Source organism: Monodelphis domestica, chromosome 5, assembly GCF_027887165.1.
Source record: "Monodelphis domestica isolate mMonDom1 chromosome 5, mMonDom1.pri, whole genome shotgun sequence".
In the NCBI taxonomy this organism is placed as follows: Eukaryota; Metazoa; Chordata; class Mammalia; order Didelphimorphia; family Didelphidae; genus Monodelphis; species Monodelphis domestica.
The window spans coordinates 86,550,991-86,564,389 of NC_077231.1; the positions used below are offsets into that span (position 1 = coordinate 86,550,991).

General features: G+C 38.8%; 1 protein-coding gene across 2 annotated transcripts in view; it reads left to right on the forward strand.

Moving 5' to 3' along the window:
• The first annotated feature begins 1,729 nt into the window (after positions 1 to 1,729).
• The window catches only part of LOC103100322 (protein kinase C zeta type-like), a 56,319-nt gene continuing 44,649 nt past the window's right edge, over positions 1,730 to 13,399 (forward strand). For both annotated transcript variants that reach the window (XM_056798707.1, XM_056798708.1), the window contains exons 1-2: positions 1,730 to 1,836; positions 3,370 to 3,486. In XM_056798707.1, coding sequence (XP_056654685.1) covers positions 1,791 to 1,836; positions 3,370 to 3,486 — 163 coding nt within the window. In that variant the 5' untranslated portion in view covers positions 1,730 to 1,790. The remainder of the gene's footprint in view (positions 1,837 to 3,369; positions 3,487 to 13,399) is intronic.

Consider the following 13,399-nt stretch of genomic DNA (forward strand, 5'->3'; position numbering starts at 1 on the left):
TTCATGGATAATTCTTGGGCCCTAGAATCCATTATTCCTCACAAAATTTAATTCTATCTTCCTCAATTTCTCTATTTAAAACCTTTTCCAATTTCTATTCCTTTGGGATTGTGAATTCTGACACTTCCTTTGGAAGAATTAGGGGAAGCAATATTTTGCCTATTGCTTTTCTTTTTTAAATTTTATTCAATAGTTTAAAAAACTCAATAAAACAAACATATCTATACACAATGAACAAGATTGTACATAAATGAAGTTACAAATCTCTGCTATGTTTAACTTACTTTTCTTCACATATAAATAATAAATTCTGAACACAAGTATCCTTCCTCCTCCCCACCCTATCTGCATCAAAGAAAGTATTATATGGGAGACCAGTATGTTTATACAATTTAAATCTTTAATGTTTTTACCTTTCAGTTTACATGCTGGAGGTAACATTCACAATTTATTCTTCTAGTATTAATTCTGTCATTGTGTATAGTGTTCTCTTGGTTCTACTCATTTCACTATTCATTAGCCTGTGTAGTTCTTTCCCAGTTCCTTAAAAATTTCCCGGTTCATCACTACTTACAGCATAGTACTGTTCAACCACAATCATGTACCACAATTGGTATAGCCAATTCCCAATTAATGGGCATCCCTTCAGTTGCCAATTCTTTGACCCCACAAAGTGAGTTACTTTAAATCTTTTAGAACATATGAGTTCTTTTCCCTTTCCTCTGATCATCTTGGAAAACAGACACAGTTATGGGATTCCTGAGTCTATACAATTTTATGACTATATGCGTAGGTCTGAATAACTCTTCACAATGGATGGATTGGCTGGTTTACAGTTCCACCAACAATGTATTTGTTCTTTTTTTCCACATCCCCTCCAATAATTGCCCTTTGGTCAGTTTAGCCAATCTGATGTGTATGAAAGAATATCTCAGAAGTTGGCATTTCTCTAATCACTAGTGACTTGGAGCACTTTTTTCCTATAACTATATATGGCTTTGATTTCTCCATCTAAAACTTGTCTATTTATAACTTTGGGCCATTTATCAATTTGGGGATGGCTGTTTTTCTTACAAACACCACAAAGATCTCTATATGTTTGACATTTGAGTGTATAAAAATGTCTTCCCAATTTTCTGCTTTCCTTCTAATCTTGACAGAATTTATTTTATTTCTACCAAATCTTTTCAAATTAATGCACTCAAAATTACCCCCATTTCACATTTCACAATGCTCTCTGCTCAGTCTACCAATTCCCACTATGAATTGTGCTACAGGGATACAATGTCCAGAGACACCCCCAAACAATCATTTCTTTTCTTTAAGGACCATCCCATCCCCAGAACTACTGAAGCTTCTTCAAGAGAGTCTATGGACACTAACTTTCTCCCACATCATTCCACATCAGTTGAGTCTAAAGGTATGCTAGACTCTGATCCTTCCTCAGACATCAGCCCAAAAGGGATCTCTTTTCTCTTTCCCCCCATGGGCACCCCTAGTGAAGCCACAACTTCAGGGTGGGAACCTATCACTAGCAGATATCCTGAAACTAGTCCATTCAACTGCTTCCACAAAAAGATCTCTTCTTCAGGGAAAGGCATTAGCTGAACATTTACTATTTTCATCTGACTCAGTCTCTATGAGCAATGTTCCCATTTCAAAGGCATCACATGCAGTTGATTCTGACATCACAATGAAGGCCCCTATAAAAAAATTTACTCAGCTCAGTTGGGCTACCTTGGACTAAGGTCCCCATCAACCCTTACCTTTTTCATTTTCTCCCCTGAACAATGGGTGCAATGTGCACCCATATGCATAGGAAAAAGAAAAAAGCAGGTAAAGTCTTTGGTTCAGTTCATGGTCCTTCATGAACTCTGTTTCTTCTCTGGAAGATCAGGGTCATGTTTGAGTTGGGGAGGTTGATTACTTTCTGCTTTAAGGTTGGAAGAAACTATATATATTTAACATGAAGACATTCCATTCTCTGATAGAGCCTCCCCTGGAGAATTTTGGATTCTAATGGTCACTTTAGTTTCTCCTACTCTTCTTCAATGTCATCTTGTCTTCCTTGAGCCTCAAATGATCCTTCCTTTCCTCACTTTGGTCAAAGCCTTTACATAGGAGTTAAAATTGGGCTGTGGTAAGTGCCTTGGGGCAGTTAAGAAAAGGGATAGATTGATCAAGGATACTCAGATTTTTTGTATGGACTTCTGTAGAACATCCTTATCTGAATGGGCTCTGCCTGGTATACAGTAATTCTCAATAAGTATGTGCTGAATAAGGGATTGACTGAAATCTCTTTTTTAAAAGTATGAGCAACAGCCTAGGTCTCAACACTGCCACTGGCAGACCTAACGTTACAGGAAGATACCATATCTCCAGCCAGTGAGTCCCTGGTGCCCATTACCAGTGCTAGTACTTCAGGTTTGTAAGAGTCAATGTCTGCTGACTCTGCTGGACAAATGTACATGGGACCCAGTTTCTGTTTCCTCTTTCTGAGAGTTCTCCATCTCATGGATATTAAAGTGCTATTCTTGGTCCTTGGTGATTTGCATTTGAATTTCCATTTCTGGGAACATTTTTGTTCTTTCTTCCTCAGTTTCTCTCTTTGGAGCTTTCTCCTAAGTATCTATTTTTCTTGATTGAAAGTAGATGGCCCTTTTTATCCTTTGGAAGATGTAGGAGAAGCGAGAGTTTGCCGGCTGCTTCTCTAGGAGGCTATTTGAGGAGAGTGAACATTTGTCAGTAGATGACATGTACTAGTCTGCCAAGGGGAGTCATTCAAAGGAAGAGGATTTGAGGAAGTGGTCTTTGCAGCCCAGGAGGGAGTAAGAGCACATTGCAGACAGGTCTTGTTCCCACCACCTCCAGTGGATTCACAAGAAAGCATCAACTCCTGCTGGGGATCTTGTTAGTCCATGGGAATCACTCCTGACTCTCTCCTTTCACAATCTGTATTGGTGGACCTGACTTCAGGGGTTTTACGATATTCTGTCATGGTCACTCCAGTTCCCTTTCAGACTGTCTGGAAGGGAGTCATTTGGCACTCAAAATAACTTCTTCCCCTCCTTACTTTTTTTGTCTTATCTTTTCTCCTTCTCCACTCCTACCTTCCTATTGGCTCAAATTGACTGTCATTATTTTGGGCAATTGATTTAAGTGATTCAATGGACTTTGAGAAAGAGGGACCTGTGGGGCCAATACAAGGAAGTAAAGGAGAGAGAGAGAGAAGACACAGGCAGTATATTTTGAATGTTGAATCTTTCTAAACAATTTTTGTACTTTGCCTTCCTCATGATGGTACTCAAGTCAATAAATGTTAATAAGTGTTATTTGATTGACTTTCTGACTGACTTCCTTTTCCCATAGAGTTAAACAGAAGACTAGCTTCTGGAAGAAAAAAATTTGACACATCTTTGCCTGATGGTACCATCGCCCCATCAGATGACTCCTCGGTGTCCACAATGACTGCCAACAATACTTCAGGTCAGTAGAAGCCTCCTTTTTGCCTTCTCTGTTTGACAGAAATTCTTTCCTCCCAGGTCATCCTTCCTCTTTTAAGGGCTTTCCATTTCACCATTATTTGTACTGCTTTTCCTTCATCTCATATTAATTACGTGGTTGATACAGTTGAATGAAGATAGTAGGAGGAAAAATTTGTGGTCTGAAGTCTCTTTATTTTTCAAAATGTTAGAATGAAATAGGTAGAAGAAGAAGGTTGTTAAAAGTTTTAATCACAGGGACCAGAGTTCACTGGAAGAAGATTACAAACAGTTTGTTTTTTTCAGAAGCCTTCTTCAGTATATGCTCTGTATAGGCTTTGTAGTAAGACTCTTAATATTTGAATTAAACATCGAAGCTCATCTATCACTAAGGGTTTTTTGATCATCAGAATAGATGATTACTTCTCCAACTCGTGTGTTGGATCTACCTGCTATTCCTTGAGTATCCATTTCTTTTCCATTACATCAATATTGAATATCTTTTCTATATTTTCCCCTGGGATAATAACTTGAGTTTTCAACCAGAATACCACCTGTTTATTGGCATCAGTTTGAGCACAAACAAATTTACTTATAATAGGCAATGTATTCCATTCAGCCTCAAACTCTTATTAGAGCTGCATGACCCTGATCAAATCAATGGTCCTTAATTGCTGCCTGCCTCAGTTTCCTCATCTATAATATGGTGAATTTAAGATGAAATAATCAAATAATAGTAGTTTTTAAAAGCACAGTGGTTGTCATACAGTGTTATTGAAACATTATTATTAGCTCTATATTATTTATATATATATATAATTTTTATATATATTATATTACTATATAATATAATTATAATATATATTTCCTCTGTAATGCCCTTCAGGAGATAATACATTGCAGAACATCAGAGGGTTAGAAAATATATAAGTCTGGAGGGGAACATCAAGTTTATTTAGTACAAAGACCCCATTTTACCGATGAGGTTTGCCCAAAGTCACAGCAGGAGTAAGTATCCAAGTTAGGAATTGAACCCAGGTATACAGTGCCTTCTATTTCTTGAGCTCCTTCCATTTTACCATGTTGTCTCCTGGGTGAAATCTCTCCCCTGGCTTTTTCCTCTCTGGGTGCCTATTTTGGGCTACTTTGGAGCTTGGATTTCCAAGTTATGTCTCTTAAATCAGTCTTGTCTCCCTCAGATCACTATATAGGAGGGTAGCCTGCCTAAGTGGTCTGTGTGGCTCCACTGCTTGTTGGTGAAAACGGAATAGTCCTATTGGTCCTGGGATATCCAAATCTGAGATATAGTTTTGTAATTGGATTTTCCCTGGAGTCAGAGTAAATATTAATAACAGAATGCATACAATCTTAGGCTGTGAAGTGAGTACCATGCATTTGCTACCTTGCACACTATGAGTTAATCATGAGAGATCCCTGGACCCCTCCCTCATTCCTTCCTGCAGACAAAGTAGCTGATGTGGTGTGCACCACACAAATGCTAAACCCAAGAGCAGCAGAAGGTCCTGTAGCAACTGACAAACAGCTTTCTAGCACTCAGCCACCCTCAGTTCTAATCTGGCCTCAGATGTCTCCTGACTGTGTGACCCTGTACAAGGCATTTAACCCTCATCGCCAAGTCCTTACCACTATTTTGTATATATAGTATGTATTGTTTCCAAGGCAGAAGAATGTAAGGGTTAAAAACATGCCCTTAACTATACAGGTTAGTAGATGCTGTGACAAGGAAATCACTTTAAAAGACTGATATATATTAATTTAAGTTCACCAAGGAATTCAGCTATGTAATTCCTAAATGAAAACTCAAGTCAGCAGTCAACCTTTTATGGAGTTTAATTACAAACAGGAGGAAGAAAGGTATTAGAGATAGAGAGAGAGAGGGAGAGAGAAAGGGGAGTGAAGGGAATAGGGCTTAAATACCCCTTCTGTTTAGGCTGGGCCAAAAGGCCCAAGCCCTTAGATAGCTGAGGCAAAGAAAAGAGATCAGTCCATATCACTCACGTGACCAAAATGGAGAAACAGTCTCAGGGGCCTCCACCTCCAGCTTCCTTCAGAGCAAGCTTCTCGGAGCACAACCTCTCCAACCAACCACCCCTAGTCCTCAGACCCCGCTATCTTTAAGGAAACCATCCAAGTTCCCTCCCCTCAGTTCTCACATTTACCAATCACTGTCCATGTCTTCCCTGTGCCAATGGAGGCTCTACCTTATCCCAGGACAGCCCAGAGGTCTGTGGCTTTGCACATGTCTGTTGAAGGTCATATTCTCAAATAATTAAATCTTGATCCTTTGCTGCAGCCCTTCCTAAATCCTGTTACCCTGAGTAGGGTGGAGATTGAAATAATTAAATTTTGATCTATGCTGCAGCCCTTTCCATTGTTCAGCAAAAGGTTCCTGTCCTAAAGTAATCTTAAGAAGGGAGGAGGAGGAACCTCCCTTGCCAATGGGGTTCACATTCCAATAGAGTTCCCACTATCAGTATGAAATTTTCCAAGTATGAAATTTCCCAATGGTGAAATTTCCAACATTTATAAGTCTAAGAAATTTTAAGGTTTACAAAGCCCCTGATGATTATTGGGGACTAGTCTCCCCATTGATCATTTAACATAATCATTTTGTAGTTCTAAATTCACTTCTAACTAAAGATATACACAATATTCAATTTTCTAAAACAAATTAGAATAGTGAGAGAGGAAATAGAAAAGAAAAGAAAGCAAAACCAATGTTTTGCTAGGCCTATTGTCAGAAAGCCAAATTAGGGGCAGTCCCCTTTGGCATAAATGTGTACAATTACAATAAATGTTCAATCAAAAGTTCAGTCCAATCAAATCATATCCAAAGTTCATTCTTGATCTTCTTGATGAAGTGTAGGTTTTCAGCATCTTTCTGCAACAGTTCATTCTCTGGATATAAAAGTTTCAAGCTTCTTTCTTGAAGATCTTTTCTCAAACAGAATTAAAATCTTTGAATTTTTTATAACAGTAAAATCTTAAACAAAATTCTTGGATTTTTATAAAAATACAATCTCAAACAAACAAAAAAAATTCAAAAAAATATTCTTAGATTTTAAATTAAAATACAATCCCCCCTGAAGTAAGTATTAATAAATACATCAAGTTTAGCTCAGAATGCAATTTTCAGTTATGGGCTTGTTTGTGTCAATTATCAAAAGAATAGAAAAATAATCAAAAACATAAGAAAAATTCAAAATGGGCCTTGTATAGATCCAGTTTAAAGTAATTTCTATCCCACAAGTATGTAGGACAGGATTTCAGTAATATTTCACTTAGACATTTGTAGCCAAGACTACAGGAAGTTTCCAAAATATAAGAAGAAAAGAATTAGAATTCTATTTTGATGGGGAAATGTCATTCACTCGTCTGATTTTTTTTTCCCTCAGGGATATAGGAAGCCTGCATGATAGTCAAGCTTTGTAATTGTTTGAGTACTTCATGATGATACAATTTATGAGAGTTACACAAAACATTTTCCCCACATATTAATATATATAATTAGATGTAAATTTGGTACTGGCTAAGAAACAGAAAGGAAGATCAGTGGAATAGACTGGGGGAAAGTGACCTCAGCAAGACAGTATACGATAAACCCAAAGATCCCAGCTTTTGGGACAAAAATCCACTATTCGATAAAAACTGCTGGGAAAATTGGAAGACAGTGTGGGAGAGACTAGGAATAGATCAACACCTCACACCCTACACCAAGATAAATTCAAAATGGGTGAGTGACTTAAACATAAAGAAGGAAACCATAAGTAAATTGGGTAAACACAGAATAGTATACATGTCAGACCTTTGGGAGGGGAAAGGCTTTAAAACCAAGCAAGATATAGAAAGAATCACAAAATGTAAAATAAATAATTTTGACTACATCAAACTAAAAAGCTTTTGTACAAACAAAACCAATGTAACTAAAATCAGAAGGTAAACAACAAATTGGGAAAAAATCTTCATAGAAACCTCTGACAAAGGTTTAATTACTCATATTTATAATGAGCTAAATCAATTGTACAAAAAATCAAGCCATTCTCCAATTGATAAATGGGCAAGGGAAATGGATAGGCAGTTCTCAGATAAAGAAATCAAAACTATCAACAAGCACATGAAGAAGTGTTCTACATCTCTAATAATCAGAGAGATGCAAATCAAAACAACTCTGAGGATAAACTATGGGAGTGGAAACACCGAGAAAAAGCAACTGCCTGAATACAGAGGTTGAGGGGACATGACAGAGGATAGACTCTAAATGAACACTCTAATGCAAATACTATCAACAAAGCAATGGGTTCAAATCAAGAAAACATCTAATGCCCAGTGGACTCACGCGTCGGCTATGGGGGGTGGGGAGGAGGAAAAGAAAATGATCTATGTCTTTAACGAATAATGCTTGGAAATGATCAAATAAAATATATTAAAAAAATATTTCTGGCACTACTCAGGTTTAGTCTCTACTCCTTATTTTTATCCCTTTTCCTGGAATCAGAAACAAACATTAATCACAGTCCTATAATATTTTATCAATAAATGGCAGGTTCCCATAGTTTAAAGCTTTGAGGCATATATTGATATTATAGCAAGAGTATATATATATTAACTTGTATTACTGCAGGAAAAAAATAATATTAATATTAATTATGTGTACCTTCAGTACAAATAATGAGAAAAAAATCAAATATTCTGATCAAAAAAGAAAAGAAATAAGAATAATAAGAAAAAAATCAGTAATTCAATATATTCTTGAAAAAACAGCATCCATTTGTCTATGGATTATTATCTCTAATTCATATGATAAGGTAGAGTCACCATTCATATAATAGGATAGAGTCAATCAGTCTCAGCAGAAGATGCTTTCTTCACATGTGAGCCGTGAATCCAAGAGTCCCTTTCTCCAATCTTTATAGATGTTGGAGTAGTTAATAATATTTGGAATGGTCCTTCCCATGAAGGTTGAGTTGCTCCAGTTGGCTTGAAATTCTTGATATAAACTTTATCTCCTGGGTTCAGGTCATGCAGAGAAAAGCCTAATGGTCCAGCTTGTTCTGCAACTCCGGATTCATGAAGTTCACGTAGTTTGTTCTGTAACTCCTGTATATAGGAAGCAATAGTAATATCTCTCCCTAATAGCGATGTATAAGCCAGGGAGAAAGGCTTAGCCTGTATAGGTGGATGTCCAAAAAGCATCTCAAATGGTGAATTATGTAAGTCTCCTCTAGGCCTGCTTCTAAGATAAAATAGGGCCAGAGGGAGAATTTCAGGCCATTTTAAATGGGTCTCAGTGTATAATTTGCCAATCATAGTCTTAAGTTCTTTATTCATCCTCTCCACTTGGCCTGAGCTCTGGGGGTGATATGGAACATGGCATTTTAGAGTTATCCCCAAGCAAGAATATATTTGGTTTAAGACAGAATTGGTAAAATGACTCCCTCTATTGGAGTCAATATGTGCTGGCAGGCCAAAATGAGGAATGATTTCTTTTAAAAGTATCTTTGCAACAAAATCTGCTGTGGCTTGAGTTGTAGGAAATGCTTCCGGCCATCTGGTTAGTTGATCTACAATTACTAGACAAAATTTATAATGTCCAGCCTTTGGCATCGTTATGAAATCTATCTGTAGATGTTCAAAAGGTGTGTAAGCCAGAGGACATCCCCCAAAGGCTTTTCCACAATATGCATGTTGGTTATATGCATGGCAGATAGGGCAGGCTGAACATACTTTAGAGGCTATAGTAGTTATACCAGGGGCTATCCATACTCTCTTGACAGAGTTCACGATGCCCTGGGTGCCATAATGACCATTTTTATGAATAGATTGGCAAATTTGGTTATAGAAACTTCTAGGGAGCAGGGGTTTTCCTTCAGATGACACCCATACTCCATTAAACTGTTTTGCTTTAAATTTTTGTTTCTATTTTTCCACTTCCTTTTCATTATAGGAAAGTGATAAATTTAAATTATCAGTGGTTGTTAATGTTAAAATTAATCCAGGTCCTTCTATGGCTGCTAGTTTTGCAGCGGCATCTGCTCGGTCATTTCCTCTAGAGACAGGGTCAGAGCCACCTGTATGGGAAGAGCAATGAACTACAGCTAGGTCTTTAGGCAGTTTGAGAGCAGAAAGAACTTCATTAATAATTACTGCATTAGCTATGGATTTTCCAGCTGAGGTTAAAAATCCTCTTTGGAGCCATGGCATCCCGACTGAGTGACAAATGCCAAAAGCATACCTAGAATCCGTATAAATTGTTGCCTTTTTATCCTTGGCAATTATACAAGCTTGTTTTAGAGCTATGAGTTCTGCTCCTTGAGCGTTAAAGTTAGAAGGTAGTGAAGCTGACCATTCAGTGGCAAATTCTGAGACTAAGGCAGCTCCAGTGTAACGTATGCCATCCCTCATAAAAGAGGAACCATTGGTAAATAAAATCAGATCTGCATTGTCTAAGGGAGTATCCAAGAGATTATCTCAAGGCTTTTCTGCCATGGACACTAATGTTTCACAGTTATGTAATGGTTCTCCAGAAGTGGGTAAATCTGGAAGCAAGGTGGCAGGGTTAAGAGTTGAACAGCGTTTCAAGGTAATATTTTCACTATTTAATGAGGTTATTTCATACCTTGTAATTCTCTGATCCGAGAATGCCTGTGTTCTATGTTTTATCAATAATGCTTCTATCTCATGTGGGCACATTATTGTTAATGGACATCCCAATGCTAAATCAACGGATTTTGTTACTAGTAAGGCTGTAGCAGCGACTCCTCTAAGGCATGGTGGTGCTCCTGCTGCTACTTGGTCTAGTTGGGCAGAATAATAAACAATTGGGTCCTGAGAAGGTCCCAAAGTCTGGGTTAACACACCAGAGGCTAGTCCTCTTCGCTCATGCACATATAAAGTATGGCTTGTTGTAATCTTGTTGTTGAACCCAGGACCTTCTGTCTCTAGGCCTGGCTCTCAATCCACTGAGCCACCCAGCTGTCCCTTAAGATTAAAGGGAAGAAAAAGAAAAACTGCTGATTCCAATTTAACTTAAGGAGAAAAGAGAGGAGAGAAAAAGTTTTTTATACTCATGTGTTCTAGTAGCTGTGTCTTTAAGCCAAGTTTTTTGTTAAAAGGGACTAAGTGGTGAGACGGTAGAGTAAAAAGGCAAGGAATTTCAGAAGTTTATTGAGAGAATTCTTTAGACTCCCGTGTGGTCAGCCACAAATGTGACAAGGAAATCACTTTAAAAGACTGATATATATTAAATTAAGGTCACCAAAGAATTCAGCTATGTAATTCCTAAATGAAAACTCAAGTCAGCAGTCAACCTTTTATGGAGTTTAATTACAAACAGGAGGAAGAAAGGTATTAGAGATAGAGAGAGAGAGGGAGAGAGAAAGGGGAGTGAAGGGAATAGGGCTTAAATACCCCTTCTGTTTAGGCTGGGCCAAAAGGCCCAAGCCCTTAGATAGCTGAGGCAAAGAAAAGAGATCAGTCCATATCACTCACGTGACCAAAATGGAGAAACAGTCTCAGGGGCCTCCACCTCCAGCTTCCTTCAGAGCAAGCTTCTCGGAGCACAACCTCTCCAACCAACCACCCCTAGTCCTCAGACCCCGCTATCTTTAAGGAAACCATCCAAGTTCCCTCCCCTTAGTTCTCACATTTACCAATCACTGTCCATGTCTTCCCTGTGCCAATGGTGGCTCTACCTTATCCCAGGACAGCCCAGAGGTCTGTGGCTTTGCACATGTCTGTTGAAGGTCATATTCTCAAATAATTAAATCTTGATCCTTTGCTGCAGCCCTTCCTAAATCCTGTTACCCTGAGTAGGGTGGAGATTGGAATAATTAAATTTTGATCTATGCTGCAGCCTTTTCCATTGTTCAGAAAAATGTTTCTGTCCTAAAGTAATTGTAAGAAGGGAGGAGGAGGAACCTCCCTTGCCAATGGGGTTCACATTCCAATAGAGTTCCCACTATCAGTATGAAATTTTCCAAGTATGAAATTTCCCAATGGTGAAATTTCCAACATTTATAAGTCTAAGAAATTTTAAAGTTTACAATGCCTCCTCTTTGCTTCCTCTCCTGGAGAGTGATTCCTTCCTACTCTTTGCAGAAAACCCAGTGAAATCACCTCCAGAGACTGCAGTGAAGATACCTTTGTGAAGGGCACTTGGCTTCAAGCCTTTGTGGCAATAATGCTCTTTTGATCTCTCTTCCTAGGCATATTATATAGGGCTTCCTCTTTCCCCTGGGAGAAATATTTTCGGTTTGACCAACCAATGTAGGCCAGGATAAGAGCCCTTAATTAAGCCTGACCATCTATTGCATTCCCTGTTCTCATCTGTGCCTTCTTTAGACTTCATTTGGGATGAAACAAGGATATTGGTAAAAATAAAACATGGATCCCTTCAGAAACTTTTCTATGATTGGTAAATTTCTAATCAGAATTGGAGGCAGGTAGCCACCTGCCAAAGATAATGGCCTGTTTTTCTATGGGACCTAGCAAGCCACCATCAGGAGTTTTGGGTAGAGTCTGTCCCAGCCTAGACAAATGGACTTCTAGCCCCTGAGTCTACTGTCCATGTTGCATTAGAGAACTCCTCTATCCCTCCTCTGCCGAGGGTTTACCATTCCTGAGGTTTCATTTTCTGCTTTGTGGCAGTAATTCACTGGTTCATCTTTAGAATCTCAGAGGAACAGGCTTCTTGAGAATTGGTTTGGCCATAGCTTTCAAGTCCCCAAGGATTATTGAATGAAAAGCAGGTTATACTTGAGAAAGAGACTGGACTGAGTCCCACCCATAACTGCAGAATCCCCACTCCAGAGTAGCCAACAAGCATCCCCAGTGCAGCATTTCTAACTTTTTCAGTAAGATTTTACATAGAGGAGAACCCACTACTTTCTGGGGCAGCCTCTCATTTTGGGGCAGTGCTCAGTGGTAGAAAGTGATTTCCTGACACTCAACCTTAATTTCTCTTTGTTCTTTTGCATCTATTGCTTTTGTTCTTCCTCTGGGTAACAAACCAAAATAGTGTTTCCAAGAAAACACTTCCAAAGGAAAACCATTCAAATACTTAGAAAACAACCATCATGTTCCCTTTGAGCCATTACTTCTCTGAGTTAAAGTTCCACAGTTACTTCAACAGATACTTAGTGGATATGGTGTTGAGATGTTTTTTCATTCTGGTTACCCTCATAGGATCAGTTATCTAGAACTTGAAAGGGCCTTGGATTTATCTTGTGCTAATGTCTTATTTCAATGTAAAGGAAACTGAGTCTGAGGATGGACCTTGGTCCAGAGAAGCAGGATGCCCAGACAGTAACAGAGTCAGGCTTATCTCAACATCTGCTGGTGGAGAAACAAGCTCATTTCTGTCTACAGAAGGACCAAGTGATGGTAGAAACAGTGTTCAGCCTTTTTTTCAGAGAACACAGATGCTCCTGGAATCACTCAGAATGCATGTATTCCACAGCCCCACAGTCAGACAGGGGCTCCACTTCTTTGCCTAGCCTAAACAAAGGAACCAAGTAGTCCAGGACTGTCCCTTCACCCTTTGTTAGGAGTATGATGAACACTGCCATGATTGGAGCTCAGATTAGCCCAATTGTACCTTTTTCAAAGGAACCCACTGAGTCCCCACTTCCTAAGAGGGGTCCTCCCTCTGTTGCACCAGTGACTGAATTCAGAACCAGGGACAATGGACAGCTCAGTGGTGTTTCCTCCTTGTCCCCCAGTTCCCCAGAATGGGAGGCCATAGAGTTGGTAGTTTAACTGTTTCATAGCTCAGTACACTCACATCTGGACAGTCTCCCTCAGAGGAGCTTGACTGGCTGTCTTCATGGCAAGTCCTGTGAAAGGGTCCAACCCAGAGCCAGATATTTATACTGCTTTCATCCAAATCTCAATTACTA